The sequence below is a fragment of the Zootoca vivipara genome, chromosome 6 (genome assembly GCF_965207765.1).
Source record: "Zootoca vivipara chromosome 6, rZooViv2.hap1.1, whole genome shotgun sequence".
Lineage (NCBI taxonomy): Eukaryota > Metazoa > Chordata > Lepidosauria > Squamata > Lacertidae > Zootoca > Zootoca vivipara.
Window position 1 is genome coordinate 20,311,853 of NC_142589.1, and position 25,650 is coordinate 20,337,502.

Here is a 25,650-nt window from a genome sequence, read left to right on the forward strand (position 1 = left end):
CGGAACGGCAGTTTGGAGGGGAAGCCGTTGAGGGAGAGAGAACTGCCGCTCCCCCCCCCCGGCTCTGTGTGCGTCCAGTCTCTGCGTCCAATCCCTGTGTCCGTGGGGCACATGCTCAGTAGCGCGGAAAACGGGACACACGGAATCTGGATGCAGAGACACAGGGACTTTATTACATAGGATGCCACATTTTTTAGAAAAAAATTCTAAAAATTATTTTCTTAAGAAAATGCAGTTCAGCTGATGACAGCTCCTGAAAAGTGTTGAGCAGAACAGAAATGCTGGATGCTCTCATCAGAGAGACTTCTCTTCCCACCTGAAGTTCCCCTTTATTACTGATATAAAATGTCAACAAAGCATAATGATAACAAAACAGACACGCATGAAGTGTAAAATATTGACTAGGCAAATCAAGCAAACAAACAGAAAAGAAAATAAACAGTGGGAGATATGAGATAACTGCAGCTCATCAATAAACTCGTAAACAGGAGGAGGTTAAGAAGATATATCAGAACACTCCTCGGGGCACAGAAAGAAGAGTTTTCTCCTGCATGTTAGATTTCCCATTTACTCTGTATCCACTCTGCTTCCAACACTGGTTTAGAAAGTGGTGTTACATGCGCAGTTTATATCTATGATCCATATTCTAACCTGTATCTATTGTAATAAAAAAAGTAAGGTCTTATATAATAAATGTTCATAAATGTACCAAACAAACACGTACATAAAAATATAAGCCACATGTCTGGAGCAGCCTGAAACCATTTTGACTCCCAAACTGGCCAAATGTTTCTCTGCAAGGAGGGAAGGGATGAGGGAACCTTCCCATTTTCTCAGGAATTAAGTGATTACCATCTCAAAGGAATGGCCAGACTACCAGAAAAGGCAATCAAATAAGGCATTATCATATAACCTGGCAGACAGGAAAAACAACAACATTCAAATTTCTGTTGTAGACTGCCTTTTCTGTGATATAGGTAGGTATGATGTATCTGGGGGGTGGTCTTGGGCTACACCCCTTCTGTGATCTATGTATGAGGTTTCTGGGGGTGGTCTTGGACTCCAGGGCGGGCAATTTAAAATGTCTATATAAGGGCAGGCACACCTTTGTTCTGGGTCCTCCTCTTTTCTCCTGCATGAGAGGGAGCACCCTGTTGCAACAGTTTAATAACAATCAGGCTTACTAGCTGCTTTGGTTCTCAGTATTCTCTGGTTGGCCTCTGTTATTCTCTCCTACCAATGGAGAACCTACAAATGACTCTATAAGGGCTCTTGTATACCCCATAAGGGAATAAGGGCAGATTTTGTTTACAACAGCATCATATTCTTTCTTGGAAATGCTGTATTTTGATGCATTTTCCCCAAACCAGCTTCCATGCGAATAGAGAAAAAGAACAACAAAGCTACATTTTACATCCCTAATGTGTATCGAGCTACAGGGGAAGAAACGGAAGTGAATTTGTTTGATGTTTAGGTACAAGTCAGCTTACAGAAGGGAGGTTGCATGGAGTTAAGACAGAATGAGGAACCTCTAGAGTCCCAGACTATCCTTGAACCTTTATCTCTATGCTGACTTATCTCTCTCTATCTCTCTCTTTGTTGACTAGGCTGATAAATCTTAGGTGCATCCTGTTTACAACTTCCTCCTCCACACACTTACTTCTCTCTATCGGACCTCAAGAGGAGAAGTTCACGTTGGAGTTAGCCTCTGAGAACAAGGGAGCAAAGAAGGCTGCCTTTTGTCTTCTCCAGATGTGCTAGTTAGGTTAGAGAACTATAAACTTTTTTCTACCTGAGTTACTTCCTACTATAAACTACTTCGTTATTTTTCTTAGTCTACAATCATCTCCGTGTGAGAGACTGCAACAGGTAGAGTCTGCTCTCTAACCAGATTCACTAGCCAAACGCCCCAAGCTTTGCATAGAGATCACAGAATGGTAGAAATGGTAGGGACACGAGGGTCATCTAGTCCAACCCCCTGCAATGCAGAAACATTGCGTATAGCAGGGGTCCCCAAACTAAGGCCCAGGGGCCAGATGCGGCCCAATCGCCTTCTAAATCCGGCCCGTGGAGGGTTCGGGAATCAGCATGTTTTTACATGAGTAGACTGTGTCCTTTTATTTAAAATGCATCTCTGGGTTATTTGTGGGGCCTGTCTGATGTTTTTACATGAGTAGAATGTGTGCTTTTATTTAAAATGCATCTCTGGGTTATTTGTGGGGCATAGGAATTCGTTCATATTTTTTTTCAAAATATAGTCCGGCCCCCCACAAGGTCTGAGGGACAGTGGACCGGCCCCCTGCTGAAAAAGTTTGCTGACCCCTGGCGTATAGGAATCGAACCTGTGACCTTCAAAGAGTTCTATCAAGTAAGTGGAGTCACACTTCTAACAGGATTGCCACGGGGGAAATAAACAGAGCAAGCAAGCTCTGTTGTATACAGGCTCCACGATTGTTGTCACGATCAAATATCGCAATTCTAAAACGGATTCAGGACCAACAATTTTTCTAATGACAGAAGCAAGCGCAATTCTCTGAACATGGTTAGAAGTCACTGTTTTCAGCCTGGGGAGAATGCCTCTGAGATGCCTCTGAGCGCGTACAGAGAACCGCCCCTCCTTAGCGATCGCTTATTCCGCGAGAGCGACGCCTCGGAGCGCGTATACTGTACAAAACTCTCCTCGAGATTGCGAGGAAGCGCTCTCTGGACATGCTCAGAGGCGCCCGGTGTATCCCCCTACTTTGGCTCCTTGGGTCCGTCCAATCGGGGAGCTGAGCGCGCTGGCTCCGGTGCCCAGACCTCCTCCCGGCCGGCCCCTTCCCCGCCCCTTTGGATCTCGCCTCGACTTGGGCCGCCCGAGGCAGCCGCTGCCGCTTCTTTCGCTTTCCGCTGCGAGGGAGCGAGATGTCGGCGCGCTGTCGCTCCGCGGGACTCCTCCTCTATGGGGCGCTGCAGCTGGTGGGGCTCCTGAAGGTAAGAGAGGCAGCCCCTTCCGTGGGCTCTCCCACCCCCAGGACAGAGTCGTCGTCCCCAGGTTCCCCCACCCGGTGTCCTTAGATCTGCCCCGTCCCATTCAGCCCTCAACCGAATCACAGAGGCAGGCTCCCACCCAACCCCCATCAAGACCCCCTTCTTTCCTTAGAAGCACAAAGCGCGACCCCCACTATCCTATCCAGCTTCCTGCCCACAACCCAGTCCACGGACACCCTCCCACCCCCAAGCCAGTCCCCCGCCGTGTCCTTAGGAACCTCAAGCCAGGAAAAGCCCCTCAAGTCCACCCCCCCTGCCAGGCTCGTGCCGGACAGTGCCAGCCATTCCTGCTTTTCACTGTGGATTTCCCCAGGGTTTATTTTTAATAGCATTAAGCAGTTAAGAATTGTTTTTAATTAAATAGATATACTCCATCCACTGTCAATCTCCCCTTAACAGATGCCTTATCGTGTCCTTAAAGCTCACAGCCCCACATTCGATTCAGCACCTAAAGTTCTCTGGAGGGCATTCCATGTCTCCACGAGACAGGCAGATGTCCAACAGGTGCATGCAACAGTGTGTCCCTATGGCTATATATCTCCATTCGCAGGAAAGCTGCTATATTGCTCCCCCTCCCAGGATATAGCTCTGTCCCATCCCCAGAGGCAGAAGGATTACTTGCCTCCCCACCCTAAAAAAGCATATATTTGAATCCCTCCACATTCAGTGGGGCGAGGAATGATTGATGGAAAATACAGATTAGCTGTAAAACTTTTCAGCGGCTCGTATAGTCTTTGCATTACAAAGGAGGCGATACAGGCAAGGTACTAAATAAACACTGCGTAAGGCAAAGGTTTAGAAACTTTGCGAAGACTAAGCCTTTGTAAATGCCACTGGACTTTGGACAGTAGAATATATACTGTAATACACAAGCAGTCATATAGCTTCACGACTCTGAAGTGCAGACATTGTGTGTTCTATCGAGTCAATGTGTTCTGAAATATCTACCTGAGCTGACCGGATATTTCTATCCAATGCTGACTGCGCCGCAGCCATGAAATGCAAAGATCTGGTCGACCAAAAAGCTGATATCCTCAGGAAGAAAGCCTGTTGCAACAAGTGTGTTTGAAGAAAACGCCACAGGCACATTTTAATTTAAAGTCTTCTTCAGAGGCAACAAATTGGAAAAGAGCATTCCTTGTGGGTGGGCTCAGCATATTCATACGATAGACAACTCTGCTGCTGCAGAGTTATGCAGTTTTAAGAAAAATAGTCCGAGGTTCACCTGCGGTACAGACATCTCTGAGTCTGAAAGACTCTCGGACTTCACTTTTGTTGTAAAGATGCACTGCTTTGGGCTGCAACAGCCTTTAGGTTGCAACCAGGACCAAAATATCTGGAGGAAACCAGGCCAGGGATGGTTGGATCCAGACCACGTTTCAGCTTCTTCCAGTGGGAGTTTTGTGCAGATAAACATTAGACTGCCTGGTGCAGAATGTCTGGCTAGGACCAGAGTATTCCAGGTTCAAGCTTCTTTGTGGCCATGTCATGGACCAGTTGCGACCGTCTCAGCTTAGCCTACTTCACAGGGTTGTTAGGAGGATAAAATGGGTGATAGGTGGGAGGGAGGGAGAATGATGCTCAGCACTTTGGGCTCATTGAAAGAAAGGTGGGATGTAAATAAAACAAACAGATACCCGTCAACAGTCCTCCAGGAATGTGTCTCATCCCATTTTCAAGCAAGCACAAGCCTATTATGTGCCTACTCAGAGGTAAGTCCCCTTGAGCGCATGGGATTGCAGCCTAAGGCAGTCACTTTGCTCAGAACTCACCCTGGTTTGTTGGCGAAAAGGTTTTTTTCCCCCCAGGAAGGTTAGGTGATGTTGGCTGTTTACCGAGAGTTTCTTCTGATTTGTTTGTGGGCTGGTTAGATGACATCACATCGTCGGGGAATTGTTATGCCACACTTTCCAGCACATTTTCCTGGCATGTTTTTAACGCAAAAAAAATATTATTTTCTAAAAAATAAAAATTGGAGAGGCAGCAGGTTTGTTGAGCAAGCGGGCCCCAAATTCACATCAATTTCTGCTGCCTGGTTTTACTGCTGCGAGATTGTATCTCTCTTGCGAAATAGCAAATCTGGAAGTGTCCTGAATTTATTTATTTCTATTACACAATTTGTCTGCATGGGGCTGTGGCCAACTAAGTCCTATGTACTTAACAGTGAACCCACTGCTACATCCAGTGGACAGGATGTTGGACTTAGATGGGCCATCGGCCCGATCCAGAGAAGCCGCCTTAAAATAAAACTTCAAGCACTTTCTTAAAAATCCCCAACACAAAACTGCCCTTCCTATACCTGTCACGCAGCTCTTTTGACGCATGTCAATAACTTGTCTGGGTGGGATGGACTCGTGAGTTTAAGTTTCTTTTCTTTGCACCGAGTTGACATTTACTGCTCACCACAACCCCATTTTTTTCTGGAGAAAACACAATCAGTTAACCCTGCCTGGTATACATGGGAAGTTTTGGGAATTTACAGTTTCTTTTTTTTGTCCCAATGCCCTCTCTCTTTCTTTGCTTTGCATTTACATTAGAACTCCTCTTGTCATTTTGTTGCACAATTTGGAAAAAAAAATTGTTGTAGACATCTGCTTGGGATTTTGCAGTTCTAAATAATGATGCTTCACAACCATCGACAGAACCTCTACATGTGAGCAGCACTGAGTTGCTTTTTCCTCTTCAAGCAACCGTAGGCAACACATGCAATGCTGAGGGCAAAGTCTTCATAATTACACCCCGTTTGCAAGTAGTGCATGAAAGGGCCTGGATTTTATTGGAAAGTCCCAGGGCTCTTCCACTTGACTGAGCATTCGTTGTTTATTGAACATTCATCCTAATTTGCTTATGCGAGCCTTAGACTATGTCTGGTCTTTATTGAGCATTTGTTTCAATTTGCAGCTTGCAGGACAAGGAGCATTCCTCCTCATTTGCTTTGCATAATGTTTATACATCCACCCACCCCACACATTTCAACGCATTTCCTAACTGCACAAGTCTGGTTCCTGTTTTTTTAACAGTGGATTTGCTGTGTCAGGGTAACAGAGCACTTGAATCAACTTTAGTTGCCCAAACCAAAATTTCTCGGTACGCTCTTGAATCCTTCTTGCAAAATATTGACAGGCTGGAGGCACCCTCAGGGCTGATCTGGGAACAGCATCTTTCTATTATCTTTCTTATTTTGACTTTAGGTCATAATTGCAGCTCCTTCCTTTTAATTTCTAAGGTTCAGCATCACTCAGTGAAATGGGGACTTTTACCTGAGTTTAGGGTCTTCTCAGTAATGGCACCCACCCTATGGAATGCGGCCTTTCGAATGCTACCATTCAGTGTATTTGTAACTGGCTGACTGACCGAACCCAAAGGGTGCTCATCAATGGCTCCTCCTCATCCTGGAGAGTAGTGACTAGTGGGGTGCCACAGGGTTCTGTCTTGGGCCCAGTCTTATTCAACATCTTTATCAATGACTTGGATGATGGGCTTGAGGGCATTCTGAGACGACACCAAATTGGGAGGGGTGGCTAATACCCCAGAGGACAGGATCACACTTCAAAATGACCTTAACAGATTAGACAACTGGGCCAAAGCAAACAAGATGAATTTTAACAAGGAGAAATGTAAAGTACTACACTTGGGCAAAAAAAATATGAAAGGCACAAATACAGGATGGGTGACACCTGGCTTGAGAGCAGTACATGTGAAAAGGATCTAGGAGTCTTGGTAGACCACAAACTTGACATGAGTCAGCAGTGTGATGCAGCAGCTAAAAAAGCCAATGCAATTCTGGGCTGCATCAATAGGAGTATAGCATCTAGATCAAGGGAAGTAATAGTACCACTGTATTCTGCTCTGGTCAGACCTCACCTGGAGTATTGTGTCCAGTTCTGGGCACCGCAGTTCAAGAAGGATACTGACAAGCTGGAACGTGTCCAGAAGAGGGCAACCAAAATGGTCAAAGGCCTGGAAACGATGCCTTATGAGGAACGGCTTAAGGAGCTGGGTATGTTTAGCCTGGAGAAGAGAAGGTTAAGGGGTGATATGATAGCCATGTTCAAATATATAAAAGGATGTCATATAGTGTTTCCTGCTTGGCAGGGGGTTGGACTGGATGGCTCTTGTGGTCTCTTCCAACTCTACGATTCTATGATTCTATGATTCTATGCCCTCCCATCAGATGTCAAGGAGATGAGTAATTATATATCTTTTAGGAGACATCGGAAGGCAGCCCTGTATAGGGAAGCTTTTTAAGGTTTTATGTTTTACTATGTTTTTATATATGCTAGAAGCTGCCCAGAGTGGCTGGGGCAACCCAGTCAGATGGATGGGGTACAAATATATTATTATTATTATTATTATTATTATTATTATTATTATTATTATTATTATTACAAGAAAAGTTTGGTCTTGTTTACTCCTTAGATTGACGGCAGGTGATGGCGGCAGGGCACAGGTCAGAGGTAGACAGTGAAAGCATGACTCAAACACAGTGAAGACTCATATGCTGGGGGCGGGGACCAAATACTTGACTGGTTAGTTTATTCCGAACTTCTTATCTGTTCCATATGTTTACCTTCAACTTAGTTTAGCAATGAGCAGCAAAGGTATAGATGTATACAGTTACAGGTAGGTAGCCGTGTTGGTCTGACGTAGTCGAAACAGAAAATAAAAAAAATTCCTTCCAGTAGCACCTTAGAGACCAACTAAGTTTTTTATAGGTATGAGCTTTCGTGTGCATGCACACTTCTTCAGATACACTGAAACAGAAGTCACCAGAGCCTTATGTATAGTCAGAGGGTGGGGACGGGTATTACTCAGAAGGATGGTGGGAATGGGTGATTGGCTGATAGGAGTGGTAAACCTGTTGACGACTGTTAACGACTGCAATTGGTCTTGCAGGAAAAAGCAAGGGGTGAGATGGCTAAAGAAAGCTTTATCATGTATAATGAGATTAGAATCCAATGTCCTTATTCAGACCAGGTCTCTCCATGGTTTTAAGCTTGGTAATGAGTTGCAATTCAGCAACTTCTCTTTCCAGTCTGTTTCTGAAAATTTTCTGTAATAAAACAGCTACTTGAAGATCTTGTATAGAATGTCCTGGGAGATTGAAGTGTTCTCCTACTGGTTTCTCTGTCTTGTGATTCCTGATGTCAGATTTATGTCCATTTATCCTTTGTCATAGGGTTTGGCCTATATAGAGAGCTGAAGGGCACAGTTGGCATTTGATGGCATACACAATGTTAGAAGATGAGCAATTAAATAGTCCTGAGATGGTATGTTGGATGTTGTTGGGGCCAGTAATGGTGTTGTCCGGGTGTATGTGGCAGCAAAGTTGGCATTTGGGTTTCTTGCAGGCTCTGGTACCAGTGTCCATGTTAAGTCTGGTGGTGGTATTATTGTGGGTGAGGAGTTGTTTAAGATTGGGTGGCTGTCTGTAGGCAATGAAAGGTCTTCCTCCCAGAGCTTGAGAAAGAGAACTGTCATTGTCTAGGAGAGGTTGTAGATCTCTGATGATGCATTGTACTGTTTTAACTTGGGAGCTGTATGTGATTACTAGTGGTGTTCTGTTATTTTCGTTTTTGGGTCTGTCTTGCAGCAAGTTCTCTCTGGGTATCAGTCTGGCTCTGTTGATCTGTTGTTTAACATCATCGGGTGAATATTTTAGTTCTAAAAAAGTTTGCTGTAAATCTCTTAGGTGAGAGTCTCTGTCTGTAGAGTTGGAACAGATGCGGCTGTAACGTAGGGCCTGGCTGTATACGATGGATTGTTTGGTATGTTTGGGATGGTAGCTAGAAGCATGTATACAGAGTACAGTGTTATTTTTCTAGAAAAAGGGGTGCCAGAACTCAGCACAAACGCCTCCCTCATTCTCTTATAATGGCAATGGCGTCCACCTGAGAGGTACCGGAACTGAGATCCAGCTGGGGGAAAAGCCCTGGATGTATATAGGTAAAGGTTTGCATCCGTTTTATGATAGACTGAACAGAAAGATCTCCCCCTTTTGTTGCAGATTTTATTAACTGAGAAAAGAAGGGTATTCCCAGATTTGAAGAAGTAACCCAGAAAGGGCAGCTATTAACAAGGCAGGACATTGGTAGTAGTATTAAAATAGATACATATATGTATGTTTTCATATACAATACGCACATATAAGAGATCAGATGGGTTCAATAGGAACATCACAGCACCAGCCCTTTCCGTAAAAGTAAGCAACCTTTATAGAGAAGAAAGTTCCAAAGAGATGATTGTGTCAAGCTGCTGATTCTGTAGGTTCACTTTATAAGCCATAAAAACAGGAAGAATAACATCACAAGACAATAAATTAATAATCATAGGAGGCTTAAAAAGAACGGATGGTGTAAAATATATTACTTAGTGGAATACAAGGTTCAGATTTCTACCGAACGTACCAGATGTTCATGCATGTTGCCAAATAAACACATATTTAGTGGGAATGTGCCAACTATGAGATTGTTTCATCACATCAATCACAAATGGCCCCTAAGCTGAAGCAAAGCAAAGGGGTCCATTTCACCACTGGCGGCATGACTTTTCCACCCGCGAGGCATGTCCTTCCACCCGCGAGAGATCATTAGATGAACAGGGTTATAAGGTACGAGGAACATATTGGCATTTGCGGTGGGGGTGCGACTATGTACACAAGTTCGGGAAGCAGGTTGCAATGGAGATGGGTATTGTTTTTGGCCAACAGGTCACCTTGGATGCTGAGCTATGTCTCTTATTCATTGAAACAAAAACAAAAAAAATTCATTCCAGTAGCACCTTAGAGACCAAGTTTGTCACACACAAAAAAAGGAGACCAACTAAGTTTGTCATTGGTATGAGCTTTCGTGTGCATGCACACTTCTTCCTAATGAGGGTGCCAAGGCTGACCTTGCTTCTTCACAATTAATTCTCTCTCTGCTGGTTGCTGCTCATCTCAAGATCTCCAAACTAAAAAAAAAAGGGAAGTACTGTAAAGAGGCAGAGGCAAGAATAATAATGCTGGGATTAAATCACGGTTAAGTTGAGGATGAGGGACCCAGGTGGCGCTGTGGGTTAAACCACAGAGTCTAGGGCTTGCTGATCAGAAGGTTGGCGATTCTACCTTTCCTCATCTGGGAGTCACTCAATCCCTTTGAACATTTTGGTTGCCCTGTATGGCTAAGGCAGCTTCTCAAACATGCGCCTGTCTGTTCTAATGGGTTCTTTAGCTGCGATTCCTGCATTGCAGGGGATTGGACTCGATGGGTCCCTTCCAGCTCTTTGATTCTATGGTACGCCTCGTCTCCACCCACACACACCCCGCACCCCCATCTCAGCAACGATTTCCCCCTAGAGCTTCCTAGAGCTTACAAGGGAAACTGCCTGCTCAACATTCCCATAGGAACAACTGGCAATCCTGCGCCAATTCCTGAACAAAATGTTTAATTAACTGCTGCCTCCCTGCCCAAATCTTATCTGAGCGAAGCAGATACTTGGAAGGAGTTGGAAAAGAACAATATCTGGCCAGAGGATAATCTCAGCTTTTCGAAACAATGAGAACGTTACCCCAAGCTCCCTTCCTATTTCATTTCCTAGTACGTTTTGCTGTTTGAGGCCAAACCAGAAATGGTACTTCTGGCACCTCTGCTGCCTCCAAACCTTCCCCACCAGCCACCTTCTGCTCCCTTGCTGCCCGAGGCAACTGGAGGCAGCCCAGGGAAGAGTCCACTGAAGGCAGTGGAGGAGAAGAAAAGGAGGCCAGAGAGGAGCAGAAGCCCTCAGCTGTCTTCAGCTTGCTACCTGCGGCAACTGCCTCACTGAGGCTATGCAAGGGGACCGGGGGGGGGGGGCTGACATTAACTGCAAGGAGGGCTAATCCAGTCTGTGAATGATTCCATCACTTGGCGGCAAATTCAGGCTGCGCCATTAAAGATGCTACCCCAAATGGACAGACTTTTGCAGGAAGGAAAGTGACGGTGAAATGCTTGCTTTGAAGCAACATCACCTTGCTTCCCTGCAAACATGTCAGGAGGAACGTTCCATAAGTAGGCCATTTGGGAGTGCCCAAAAATCTGTGCCCTGAAGCACAGAGCTTTATTATTTGTTTGTTTTTGCTTCTCAATGCAAATTGACAGAGCAAGGGCAGAAGCCTGGTCCAGACTGGGACCCTAGAATTGTGGATGCTTCCTACCTAGAGGTGGTAGGATTGAACCTGGGAGCTTCTGTATGCAGTGCATCTGCTCTAACCACTGAGCTATAACCAGCTTAGCATATGCATTCCTTTGCAGTGCACTTTTTAAGAGCACACCTCTGCTCTCTGTGCCGCCATGTGTGGGGGACCTTCAGCTGCCAAAGTCTTCCCACTGCAATACCCCTTCATTAGTTGAATGGTTCCCCTTTTCTTCCTATATACATAAAAACACAAGGCTGTTGTCACACAGCCCGCACTGGAGGATTTGTAGTACCTCATTGCAATCCTGGATCTGCACGAAGGGAGGGAGCAAAAGAGAATATTAAAATTGTATTTTTAAACAATGATAGAGGTTCGAATAAAGCAGCGTTGGGGGGACAACAACATAACCAGGAGCGGTAGCCCCTAGTGTTATACAATTTGCTTTCTTTGGTAGTACACACCTTTGTGAGCTAGTTAGAGCTTTAGATTAGGACCGGGGAGACCCCAATCCAAATTAGCATTGAGCTACTCACTGCCTTTCAGCTCAGATCTACCTCGCAGGGTTGTTGTAAGGCCGAAAAAATGGAAGGAAGCATGCATGTATGCTGCCTTGAGCTCCTTGGAGGCAAGGTGAGGATATCAGTGCAAATAGTTGTGCAGTATTTTTTTCCATGCTGAGCTGCAGTCTTCCTGTAGCAAAGCTTGCTACCTCCTTAACACCCACACTCATGGTTTGCACAGGGGTGTGTGTGTGCATTGCAAATAGGCGAAATTACAGGAAGTGTGACTCAAATCCATCTCCGAAGTGTGACTCTCACGTTAACTGTATCGCTGTGTTTTGGAAAGGGCTAACGTAACAGTTAGGAAATAACAGCGCCTTGCGGTGAGTCATCGCCCCAGAATGAAGAAAGCCACAGACAGCTGTGCCAGGTATCAAACAGGCATCTGATCAAGCCAAGGAGAAAACAGCATTTGATGTTTTTTAGAAAGTCAGTAAAGATAATACTGGAAACTGCTGTGTGCCCATTGGTCCATGTAGCTCAGTGTTGTCTACACTGACTGGCAGCTGTTATCCTCGGGATTCAAACAGGAGCTTCTCCCACCCCTACTTAGAGATGCCTTTGGGGATTGAACCCGGGGCTTTCCGCATGTAGAGCAGTTGCTCTATCACCGAGCTACGGTCTTTTAAACGTGAAGTAAGATTCTAGCCCTCATGTTTCTGGAGAAAGGGCTGATTTATACTGAGTCAGACGAGCAGCCCACCCAGCCCAGAACTGGCAGTGCTTCCTGGCAGATGCTCCTCAGGGTCTCAGGCAGAGGGCTGCTGTGTCAACTCAGTGCTGCTGCTGATAATTATTACAGTCATACCTCAGGTTGAGTACTTTCGGGTTAAGTACTCAGCGGACCTGGAAGTGTTTACTTCCGGGTTCTGCTGCACGCACATACACAGAAGCGTTTTGCGCGCTTTGCGCATGTGCAGAAGCGCCACTGTATACGTACTTTTCGGGGTGCGAAGGGCACCCTGGAATGGATCAGGTATGTATCCAGAGGTACCACTGTATTTATTAAACCTGCATACAGTCATACCTCGGTTTAAGTACGCTTCGGTTTGAGTATTTTCAGTTTAAGTACTCCGCGGACCTGTCTGGAATGGATTAATCCACTTTCCATTACTTTCAATGGGAAAGTTCACTTCAGGTTAAGTCATACCTGCCAAGTTGCTGTCAGAGAAATAAGGGACTGGGCTGGAAATAGCAGACTGGAAGTAGCGCTGCCGCCATTTTTGAACTGGGCGGAGCATGCTCAGAAGTGACTTTTGATGCTGCTTTGCCCAGTTCCAAAATGGCCACCGCGCCAGAAGTCGCACTGCAGCCATTTTGGAACTGGGCAGAGCAGCATCAAAAGTTGCTTCTGAGCATGCTCCGCCCAGTTCCAAAATGGCCGCCGCGCCAGAATAAACCGGGGGGAAACAAAAAAAAAATCAGTTTTTTCAGCTAGGAACAGCTGGAAAAACGGGGATTTCCCGGGGAAAACAGGAGACTTGGCAGCTATGGGTTAAGTACGCTTCAGGTTAAGTACAGACTTCTGGAACCAATTGTCTACTTAAACCGACGTACCACTGTACCACCCTTCATCCGTAGAACTCAGGGCAGTTCACAACATAAAAATACAAGATAAAAAACACAAAATATATAATAAACATGAGAACAAACCAATAACCCCACTCTGCTAAACACATTTAAAAGGGTATAGAGTTTATAGGGTGATCCTGGGAGTGAGGCCACCTACACCTCATAAGTTTTGATGCAGCAGCTGTCTGGGCAGGGGTGTAGTTTACAACTTCGAATTGTAGAGGTGGAAGGGACAGGAATCACAGCTGGCAAATAGTGGGCAGTTGGCCATCGAACCTCTGCTTAAATACCGTACCTCAGGCATCCCCAAACTTCGGCCCTCCAGATGTTTTGGACTGCAATTCCCATCATCCTTGACCACTGGTCCTGTTAGCTAGGGATCATGGGATTTGTAGGCCAAAACATCTGGAGGGCCGCAGTTTTGGGGGTGCCTGTCGTACCTCAAAGGAAGAACATTTAAATTTTTTTCTGAGAGGCCAATGTTCTCGCAATTGCCATCTTCCAGGAACTTTGTCCGATAACGGTAACGGGCTTAGCTGAAACCCCAAAGAGCTGCTCTCCATTTATGATAGTCACCGGTTGGGTGCCTGCTTATCTCATTGCAGAGCCCACCAGAAATGGGGGGGGGAACCAGACACACACAAATGCCCACTTGTGCTGATGTTTCCTAAGTGGACCTCCAAAATTCTCCAGCCTACGTGCAGGTGGTTTGGGAGGGTGGCAGTGACTAGTTAGATGAATTTCTCCAGGGGGGAAGAGAAATGGCCCAATGCTTTCTCAGGCTCACCATTGGCCTCAACACAGCATTACAAGAGGGTGCCGATCAGGGCTGTTGTTTGGCCTGGGGAGAGTCCCAAGGGCTGTATAGGGATTCCTGGGTGGGGGTGGGGCGTTCTTTCCCCAGGCCTGAGGTTAACCACCACACCAGAGCAGACCTTTGGAATGGGCTTTCCCCACACAAGTGAAATTTGGGTCATGTGTAGGATGGGCACCCAAAAGCCCCCCTTTTGGTGCAACAGCGGCGTTCTTGCACAAGAGTGTGGTCTCACAATGAATCATGTACTCTGCGTTTCCTGGGATTCTTCCTTGCCCTTCTCTGTGAGCGAAATGTGACCTGGTTGGTGTTTCTTTCTTAATATCGCTCAATGGACATTTTCAGATGGAGCAAGGAGAGGAACTTCGTCCCCCTTTTTCATATGTGCAAAATTTTGCTGCTTTGTGCAGCGACCTCAGATATTCTGTTCTTCTCCTCCCCCCCCCCACAGCCGCAGGTTCTGATGTCAGAAAGTGGGTGGCTTCATCACGGTGGTTTTGTCATGCAGCCGGTAGGGCTGTTCTTTCTGTTGTTTCCTGTCTCCATCTAAGCATATTACCCCCCTCTTAGCTGTTACCATTATGCATTCTGGGTGGGCAGAGTTAGTCACCCCATCACCACTTCTCCCCCTCTGGAGTTACCTTCTCACCTGAAGAGGGGGGGACTAGCTCAACGTCCGCCTTCCTCTGTGACCTTGAGGTCTACCACAACTGACGAGTGCAGGGCGCGCTGGTCTCACGTGTGTGAATGAGCAAATCTGTCAGTTTTGGTTCTCTCTGCTCATCACTTTTTCCAGTCTTCAGCTGAATTCTCCACATTTCCACATCAGTTTGCAATTTCGTTTCTTTTCTTCTTTTTTTAAAAAAAAAGTCATTGTGAAAATTCACCAGGGTTTTCATCCAAATTTCTTACTGGGGCAGTATTCAACTACGTACAGTCGTACATTGGAAGTCGAACGGAATCCATTCCAGAAGTCCATTCTACTTTCCAAATGTTTGAAAACCAAAGCGCGGCTTCTGATTGGCAGCAGAACATTACACTCCAAGACTGTCCCTCATTGCTTCTCTATAATCCCTTGTGCCCTTGGCAAGTAGATTTTGGGCACACCTGAAGGCGGGAGAGACCATGGAGCATAAACTCAAAAAGTTTGCTTCTTGCCACCTTTCACACTCCACAAGTGACTTTCCCTTGAGTTGACATTTGACTCATACTAGGAGATACCTTTATGGGCATGATGAAGAGATTCAGTTTCAGGTACTGGGCTGATCCTGACAATAATGCCAAACCATGGCTTGCTGCTACATCAGTGCATCTCAAGGACTCCAATTCTCCCCTTTCCCTTTGAATGCAGTGATCCTCCCTTTCTGCACAGGGCAGCTGTAGTTTAATGTTTCATCAAATCTGGTAAACAATGGCTTGTTCTTGCCAAGCAGCCCAAGGCTAGGAAGCATGGTAAGGGCTCTCCTAATAACGAAGGGATAATCAATAGGCATTGAGTAATCCTCAGTGTGCACCTTGACTTAGTAAGAAAAGGAATGTGGAACAGAGCTATTCCAATTAGACTAGTAACCTTGGCACGAATTCCAACCACCGCTTGTGAGACGGTCTACCACAAATGGGCCAGTAGCTCAACGATGGGTCAAGCCCAACTTTCTGCTAATTCTTGTGACATGATTCTATGTAGTGTCAGTGATCTTCCTTTTGGCCCTGTTTTATCTAGCATGCAGAAGATAAGTACTTTCTGGATAACCTCAGCCACATCACTCAAATGCATTTATTTAATGCGGTCTGCTTTATCTTTCTCTTTGTTCTTGAATGGAAGATTTCTAGATTAGAAGCTACACTGCTGAATGAGGTTGACTTTTAATTTGAGTTTTAATTTTGCAGAGGACCTTGATCTTGTGTGCTCTGTGCAAACCACAAACAGATTGGCCTAAAAATAGTTCAGGCGGCTGCAAACCTCTTTCCTTGCTACCTGACCCCACCCTCGCACCAAGCTGCCCTGTTTCCGATGTCTGAAATAATGTCTGTTCACAGTTGCAAGCCTTGTGGTTTTTCTATTGCTTGCTGCGTTTTCCTGAGTGACGCTTATTGAAGCTGCTGAGCCATGCAGTTAGGAAATGTGAATTTTCATCATCGTCATCATCAATTAATATCATCGCCATCAATTTCAACAGGGCTTTGAAAGTGGGTATCTCCATCCCACTTTGCATCTCTGTTGGAACTATTTTTTTTAATGTGGAATCATTTTTAAAGGCTGTATCCAGTTAAGGGACCCCTCTGCACTATACATTTAGAATTGCAGCATTGTAGAGGTAACTCAAGGGTCATTAAATCCAACCCCCTGTAATGCAGGAATCACACCTCAAGAATCACTGACAAGGGGCCATCCAATCTCTGCTTAAAAACCTCCAAGGAAGGAGAGTCCACCACCTTCCAAGGTATTCCATGGCACTGTTGGAACAGCTCTTACCATAAAGAGGTTCTTCCTAATGTTCAGTTCCAAGTCTCTTTTCTTATAATCTGAATCCATAGGTTAGGGTCCTACCTGATGGAGCAGCAGAAAGCTAGCTTGCTCCAGTCGGCAGCTGTTCAACTATTTGAAGATGGCTTCTCAGTCTTCTCTTCCCCAGGATCAAACCATGACACCTCTTCCACTTCCCTGCTGTGAAATTACCCCCTTAGATGTTAATATGCCAACCACCTTGAACATCAGTAGGCGACATTGCCCCAAGGTAAAAAAGGTAAAGGACCCTTGGATGGTTAAGTCCAGACTATGGGGTTGCAATGCTCATCTTGCTTTAAGGCCTAGGGAGCCGGCGTTTGTCCACAGACAGTTTTCCAGGTCATGTGAGCAGCATGACTAAACCGCTTCTGGTGCAACGGAACACTGTGACAGAAACTGGGGCACATGGAAACGCCATTTACCTTCTTGCCGCAGCAGTACCTATTTATCTACTTGCACTGGTGTGCTTTCGAACTGCTAGGTTGGGAGGATCTGGGACAAAGCAAGGGGAGCTCACCCCATCACACGTGGGGATTCGAACTGCCGACCTTCTGATCGGCAAGCCCAAGAGGCTCAGTGGTTTAGACCACCTTTGCCCCTAGAAAGCAGCCAGGTGGTAGGACCATCATACAAAATCGCTCTGTGGGCTCTTAGCCTATTGCTCCATTTGCTCAAGTTCCTCAGACCTCTGCCATGAAACTGAATGGTGGGAGGTTTAAGACAGTATACAGTAAAGTACTTCACACAGAGCATAGTGAAATTCCAGAACAGGAGGCAGTGATAGACACCAACGTGAGTGGCCTTAAAGGAGGCTCAGACACATTGATGGAGGAGAAGGCCTATTGATGGCCACTGGCCATGATGGCTATGCTCTGCCTTCTCAGCTGGAGGCAGAAATGCTTTTGAACACCAGTTCCTGGAAACCACAGGAGTGGCAGGTGCTCTTCTGCTTGGGTTCTGCTTGAGGGTTACCCACGGACATCTGGTTGGCCACTTTGAGAACAGGATGCTGGACTAGATGGGCCATTGGCCTGATCCTGCAGGCTCTTAGGTTCTTAGGCTGATCTATTGCAGCTTCCATTCTTCTTCTCAAATGGAATTCAAGTCTGTCCTCTTTTTTCAAGTTCCCTCTGGCATTAAAACTTTCCTAAACGCATTGCAGTGTTTCACGTGACCAGCACTGTCTCAGCTCAGCCTGCAATTCTTTATAAGTTACTTGAACCAAGAGCAAGCCCCTCTGCTCCAAACTATTCCTGGTTTCAAGCTTAAACTAAACTCAGCAACAGCCCAAACCAGACACATAATCATTCTTTCCTGGTTTTTTTTTTTTTTTAGGTGGCTAACACCCAGGACTGTATTGCTCCTTGTTCCTCAAAGTGCCAACTTAAACACATTTTTTTAAAAAATGAAAATAAGTACTGTAACTGGATTGTTGCTAGCTTTTTTTTTTTTTTTGGCCAATAGCCCACTTAGAGAGAGTTCTTAGTTCTGAATGCTGTTAAACGCCTGTCAGAGGAGTAATTGAAACATTTTCCCTGTGTACTAAAATGACACTTCCCTTTCAGTGAGACTGAGAAGCAGATGTTTATCTTGGCTCCCAAAGAACAAACTTAGTCAAGTCACTGTGGGCTTTACAGTAAAGCATGGAGGAAGACTGCCCTCGATTTTGGCCTGTTCCACCTTTTGTTCCTACTTCTGATTTCTCTTATTATCTCCCTTCAGATTATGTTTGCACATGTATATTAGGGTAGCAATTGGCACAGATAGATATACAGGAAGCTGGCTTGTACCAAGTCAGAACAGTGGCTCATTTACCCTCAGTATTGTCTACACTGACTGGCAGTGTCTACACTAGAATTTCAGGCAGGGGTCTCTCTCTCCCAATGCTACCTGGAGATAGGTAAAGGTAAAGGTAAAGGACCCCTGGATGGTTAAGTCCAGTCAAAGGCGACTATGGGGTTGTGGCGCTCATCTCGTTTTCAGGCTAAGGGAGCCGGCGTTTGTCCACAGAAATCCTGTGTATAATGTCATCTGGAGAGAACGCCAACTTTCCTTCCAATCAAAGCCCCTGGGTTTCAGCTTAGAGCAGGGCTTCCCAAACTTGGGTTGTGTTCGGACTACAATTCCCATCATTGCTGACCACTGGTCCTGCTAACTGGGGATGATAGGAGTTGTAGTCCCTAAACAGCTAGAAACCCAGGTTTGAGAAACTCTGGCTTAGAGGTTGTTGGAACCAATTGCCTGGGCTCTGGACGCTGTCATGGTGAACTCCTGCACTTCAAGATTCACCATGACATCACCGTGGCTGAAATACTCATTATACCTTGGTCTGCTCAGATCACACATTGGTTCTGCCCAAGAGTGAACTAGACTGGATTTGCTATCCCTTGTTCCTTTGCCTTTAATCAGTGTCTCACCCTTTCCTGAAGAGCTCAGCGTAAAGGGAAAGGGACCCCTGACCATTAGGTCCAGCCGTGACCGACTCTGGGGTTGCGGCGCTCATCTCGCATTATTGGCCGAGGGAACCAGCATACAGCTTCCAGGTCATGTGGCCAGCATGACAAAGCCGCTTATGGCGAACCAGAGCAGCACACGGAAACGCAGTTTACCTTCCCGCTGTAGTGGTGCCTATTTATCTACTTGCACTTTGAGGTGCTTTCGAACTGCTAGGTTGGCAGGAGCTGGGACCAAGCAACGGGAGCTCACCCCGTTGCAGGGATTCAAACTGCCGACCTTCTGATCGGCAAGTCCTAGGTTCTGTGGTTTAACCCACAGCGCAGCGTAGTGATGGGCAAACTCAAGCTTTCTCTCCACTCAAGACCTATTTTCTCTCTTGATCTCTGCAGGTGTCCTCACTGCCGTACACCCCCCAGAATCAGAACCAGTGCCACAATCCAAACACGGAGCGATATGACGAAGCCATCCAGAAATGTTGCAGCTTGTGCCCTCCAGGTAATGTGTCCGCAGTCAGTCCTAAACGTTGAGCTGATGCATTCATCCAGCTCATGGGCATCTGAATTGGAAAAAGGGTGTGTTGATAGAGTTGGTCCACTAGGGCAAATGGGGTCCCATCAAGCTCAGTCTCAATCTCCTCTGAGCCCAACTGCTGTTCTTTCTTACAGCCAGTCCAGGAAGTGGCCCAGTCCCCCTCCTCCGTCTCAGTGTTGCCTTTGCAGGAGGGAGGAAGAGGAGCGGGAGGCAGGCAAAGGTGCAGTAAGTTTTGTCTGCCCATCATTGCCTCTGGCTCCAGCAGTTGTTGATCTCCCAATATGAAGAAAGCCCAGGTGTCAGGTGTCAGAAGAACCAACCCCTACGGCAGGTTGCCAGAAACACATAAGACAAGGAAGAGTCCTTATCACCTGCTTTTTATTCAATATTTACAGAGAGAGGCTTGAGAATTCAGCCTCTTCGAATAGCGGTGTTGTCCTGAGTAAATCTCCACACACACCCCTTTTCTTCCACTTCCTCATTCGTCAACAGCACACACACATCCCTTTACAGTTACCGCTTAGGGCCATCTGCCTCCAAGTTCTTTGCTCTCCTACTTTTAAGGCTCGCCGGGTTCTGGGAGATGGTGGGTTTGGAAGGCTTTCTAGTGATAATGTGTCAGCCAGCTGCTGCTCCGGCTCTGCCTCCTCCTCCTTCTCCTCTCCCATTATTTCCCAACTTTCCCCCCTCATCTTCCTCCGAGCTGTGACCTCCCTCAAACCCGTTTTAATTCTGAACTGTCTGGAAGCGTCCGGCTGGTGAGGCAATCTCCACCATTCCTCCTCCTCTGCCCAGTCCCTAACACCAGGCGAGCTCTTCCATTCAGTTCTTCTCTCCCCTGCCACCCCAGTTTTTCAAAACTCTGGGGCATGTGCACTCTACGGCAGAAGCAAGTCTTTGCCCTCCCCGCCCCCAGTTGCCAAAATTTGGCTGAACAAGCAGGAAACCAGCGCGCAGGGGAAGAGAGCGAGCTTCGCAAAGTAGCAAATGTCAAGCAAGTTAGCTGGGTTTCCTGTGTTGCAGGGGAGTCAGTGACCAGATGTGTGTCTTCCAGAAAGCTCTCAAAGGAGAACTCGAAAGAGAAGTTAAAGGGCAAAGCCTCCTGTTTACAGTGAGCTTTTGCCATATGAATGTTCCCTTAACCCAGACAAACAAAAAAACAAAAACAAAAGGAAGTATGATTTTTATAAATGCATTTATGGCAAAGTCTGCGAGCCATCGCATACTGAAAAAATATGCTCCGCCGATCGCTAAAGGCTTCTATTAAATGCATATTGATCTACAGAACGTAGGAAGCTTAGCTTATTATGAGCTGCAAGAACTCGGGCCAGGAAGGAGATTATTTAAGAATTCTTCAAACTGTTTTATGCTTAAGGTAATGAGACAAATTCCAGTTGAAATGAATTTCAAATCCAGGACAAGGCCCTGTTTCATTTATTCTTCATCAGCTGTAGTTTCATGGTCAAAGGCAAACACAATTGGTACACTTTTGACCATGAAACTATAGCTGATGAAGAATAAACAAAACAGGGCCTTGTCCTGGATTTGAAAATCATTTCAACTGGAATTTGTCTCATTATCTTAAGCATAAAACAGTTTGAAGAATTCTTAAATAATCTCCTTCCTGGCCCAAATTCTTGGGACCTTTTCATTTGATTTCCTGATTGCACCAAGAACTCCAATTTCTACATTATTCTGAGCTGCAGCATTGATCCATGTTACTGTCTGTGCCAGCCTCATTCATCCCAGTGGATCTCTGTAAATTCTGGACTACAATTCCCATCAGGAAAGCGTAGTTTTCAGTCAGTCCTGCAGGTTGCTACATATAGCAGAGGCAGCCCAAGAAAACCTTGCAGCCCAGGAAAGACCCACCCTCCTAATCGATTCCATAGAGGGAATTCAACCAAAGAGCAGCTAAAATTTGCTTCAGTGCTGGTGACAGTGCCCTTCTCGACAATGCAACAGATTATTTTAGGGGCTACAGGGCAGGCTGTCTTAGAAGTAAGGGTGCCGCAGCCCCTAGCATCAGCTGCCCAAGGCCAATGTCTCACTCTCCCTAGTGGTGGAGCCGGCCCTGATACAGAGCTCAAAAAACAACGGCGTTGTTTTTCACAGTCTGTTGTGCAGTCTTTTTGGATTCTGGGAAGCACGGCTTCTAATTCCAATCCACTGATGTAATGTTTTCAAGTGAATCCTGAATCAACTGACTTGACTGTACCCTGGGGGGTACATTCGTTTAAAACTGAATTTATTCAGCCTTCTTAGTAGTTTTTATTTTATTTTAAGAAAAGCTTGCAAAGTGGCTTTCGCTGTGTTAAAACAATGCTGCATAAACATTAAAAGTGCCTCTAGCCCTCTTATCCTAACCATCAAAATATAATAGCAGCAAAATAAGCCAATAAAAGTAACGGAGAAAGAGAAAATTATAAGACTACTAAAAGTGCATTTCCAGCAGTATTGCACATCTATATCTGGTATATATTGTTTAGAATGCACCCTTGTCGAGTCTGTTGTATTTCCTGAGTTTTAATTACTCAGGGTTGCATTCAGTGTTAATTCTGCTCAGAGTAGGTGCATTGAAATTACTGGGCATGGCAAATTCAATTGCATTAATTTCTGTGGCTGTACTCTGAGTAGAACTTAGTCAGCTACAGTGCCCACTATAGTCAAGAGTCTTTATCTATTTTCAGTTACAGCAGATTGTTATATGAGCAACTTCTAATAAATATCTAACCATTTCCCTCTAATCTGCTAGGACCTGACCTTTGGCATAACCAAACAGAATGACCAAGCAGAGGTCCTTATAACTGGAAGTGCCACAAATTGAATTTGAGACCTTCTGCATGCAAAGCTGATACTCTACTGCAGAGCACGTCGCTGCATCTCCATACCTTCTGTGTTAGCCTCCAACATTTAAAGACTTGGTCCATGGTGATTTTTCAGACTTGGAATGCAATTTCATTGCTAGCCCAGTATAGCCTGGCAAAGCACCTATAGGACTTTTCAGGAGGATGTACCTTTTGTTAGAAGCTTCCTCCTTGTTTGATGTTCATTCACATGGCATTGCTGAACTGGTCCTCAATTGCATCTCAATAAAAGTATGCCTGTTTTCTGCTGGGGAGTGGGGCAGTGAGGTCAATTTATTAGTTTCCAGAACTGTTGTTCTAAAAAGTGCAACTGTGACATTGCAAAACTGCACGCATAAAAATTCAAAATTCAAAACTGAATTATTGTTTGGGTTGTGAAAATGAAATTAATTACCAACCCCCCTCCCATGTAATTGTTGTTGTTGTTTAGTCGTTTAGTCGTGTCCGACTCTTCGTGACCCCATGGACCATAGCACGCCAGGCACTCCTGCCTCCCACTGCCTCCCGCAGTTTGGTCAAACTTATGTTCGTAGCTTCGAGAACACTGTCCAACCATCTCATCCTCTGTCGTCCCCTTCTCCTTGTGCCCTCAATCTTTCCCAACATCAGGGTCTTTTCCAGGGAGTCTTCTCTTCTCATGAGGTGGCCATGTAATAGGAACTGACTATTCCTATAAAAATTTAGAAATGCCTTTGAGCAAACAGAACTCAGCCTCAAGAAAGTATCTTCCAATCAAAGGTACAGGAGGGCTTTACTGGAATGTTGTAGGAGAATCTTAACAAAGGACTATGCCAAGTGATGTTTGGAGGCCCCCTTTTTAATTCTTCTTACAGTGGATTGCAGAAGACCAATACCCATGCGGCACTGATGGGCCCAAATGCAGAAATGACTTTCCACAAAACCATTTCCATCGCTAGCCTCTCCCTCTGACAAATATATTTTCCTTGTTTGCATTGCAGGTTCCCGCGTGCTTGAAAAGTGCACTGAGAACGCTGACACGAAGTGCGGAGCATGTGATGAGGGGACATTTACAGATGTCTGGAGCGCAGCTGGACTCTGTTTCAGCTGTTCGCCATCATGCAAAACAGGTATGTTGAGCTCACTGGAGCTTGCTAGCCTGAATCTGAGGGCCCTGGAGGTGGAAGGTGATGGTGCAACACAAGTCCCTTATGCTTATGGGCCCCCTTTCAAACACCATTTTTATCATGCATTTGCGGTGATTTGCACCCGTGATGGTATTGGGGCAGTTAGACGCAAACCTGCTTTCAATGCCCGCACAAGTTTTAGAGCAGACATACTGCTTGATTTCCGATTGGCACACATCCTGTAACTTCCTTCTTGAAGTCCTGTCATTCTTCATGCCATAAAATCCATTTCTCTGGCTAGGAGAATAGGAAGCTACCTTATTAAGAGTCAGACGAATGGTCCTTCTAGCTTAGAAATCTCTATACTGAGTGGTGGCATCAGCAGCTAAGGGTTTCAGGCAGGGGATATTCCCAGCCCAAACTGGAGAGGCTGTGGATTGAACCTGTGACCTTCCGCATGCAAAACAGAGGCTCCATCACTGAGCTAGGGAAAGATACGAGGGCCTCCACAGAGCCCCTAAAACGCCATTTCCTGACTCCCGCCAAATTAAGTCAAATCCTGTAATCCCTACAAGAGGATGGTCCCCCTCACCCACCACCACCTCCTCCTCAATCTCCAGGCATTTGAGTATTGGCTTCTTACAGCAAGGACTTGGTCATTCTACAGCCCCCTGATGTCTTATATTTCCCCCCTGAAATTAGGATTGGTTCAAACAACGGAGTGCACTCGGACGCACGACAGAGAATGCCAGTGTCCTCCTCATCACTTCTGCCAACTGCCCCTCTCAGACACCTGCAGATGGTGCAAGTTATACCAGCAATGCCAAAAAGGCTACGGAGTCGCAACACCAGGTAAATCTGAGCGGTCTTTTCTTTCTCTCTCCCTAGGGGACAAATGGTGATGGCAGAGACACAAAAACAAGGGTCTTCTGGTGTCTCAAAGCAGCAGGTGGGGAACCTCAGGCCAACGGGCACAGTGCCGCCCCCTAGGCCTCTCAAAATGACCTTCAAGACCCTCCTTAGGCCACGTCCCTCACCGGCCCTGCTCTGCACCCTCCTCAAGGGCTTTTGCCTGGCTGGAATGATTCCCTATTAGTGTTATTAGTGTATGTGGTTCTCCAATTTGTCATCACAACAGCCCTGTGAGGTAGGTTAAGCTAAGACACTGGGGCCACGTCCACCCAGCAAGCTTCATGGCTGGGCGTGGATTTGAACCCTGTTCTCCCAGGTTGCAGTCCAACACTCTAACCTGGATGGAGAGGCATTCTGGACTCACAGCTGTCCATGGAGGCGCAGGTCAATTCTGTGTCCAGGGCAGCTGTCTATCAGCTCCATCTGGTATGCAGGCTGAGACCCTACCTGCCTGCAGACTGTCTCGCCAGAGTGGTGCATGCTCTGGTTATCTCCCACTTGGACTACTGCAATGCGCTCTACGTGGGGCTACCTTTGAAGGTGACTCGGAAACTACAACTAATCCAGAATGCGGCAGCTAGAGTGGTGACTGGGAGCGGCCGCCGAGACCACATAACACCGGTCTTGAAAGATCTACTTTGGCTCCCAGTACGTTTCCGAGCATAGTTCAAAGTGTTGGTGCTGACCTTTAAAGCCCTAAATGGCCTCTGTCCAGTATACCTGAAGGAGCATCTCCACCCCCATCATTTTGCCCGGACACTGAGGTCCAGCACTGAGGGCCTTCTGGCGGTTCCCTCGTTGCGAGAAGCCAAGTTGCAGGGAACTAGGCAGAGGGCCTTCTCGGTAGTGGCACCCGCCCTGTGGAACGCCCTCCCATCAAATGTCAAAGAGAAAAACAACTACCAGACTTGTAGAAGACATCTGAAGGCAGCCCTGTTTAGGGAGGCTTTTAATGTTTAATCCATTATTGTATTTTATTTTTCTGTTGGAAGCCGCCCAGAGTGGCTGGGGAAACCCAGCCAGATGGGCGGGGTATAAATAATAAATTATTATTACAGTATTGTTGTTGTTATTATTATTATTATTATTATTATTATTATTATTATTATTATTATGTGTGTGAACTTCTGGCTTCTGTGTGACTCGAGTTAGGAAATGGAT

At 46.0% G+C, this 25,650-nt stretch overlaps 1 protein-coding gene across 2 annotated transcripts in view; it reads left to right on the plus strand.

Moving 5' to 3' along the window:
* Positions 1 to 2,819: 2,819 nt before the first annotated feature.
* The window catches only part of LOC118087121 (tumor necrosis factor receptor superfamily member 1B), a 37,003-nt gene continuing 14,172 nt past the window's right edge, over positions 2,820 to 25,650 (plus strand). For both annotated transcript variants that reach the window (XM_035119473.3, XM_035119472.3), the window contains exons 1-4: positions 2,820 to 2,973; positions 19,484 to 19,589; positions 23,452 to 23,580; positions 24,280 to 24,429. In XM_035119473.3, the coding sequence (XP_034975364.3) occupies positions 2,905 to 2,973; positions 19,484 to 19,589; positions 23,452 to 23,580; positions 24,280 to 24,429 (454 nt within the window). In that variant the 5' untranslated portion in view covers positions 2,820 to 2,904. The remainder of the gene's footprint in view (positions 2,974 to 19,483; positions 19,590 to 23,451; positions 23,581 to 24,279; positions 24,430 to 25,650) is intronic.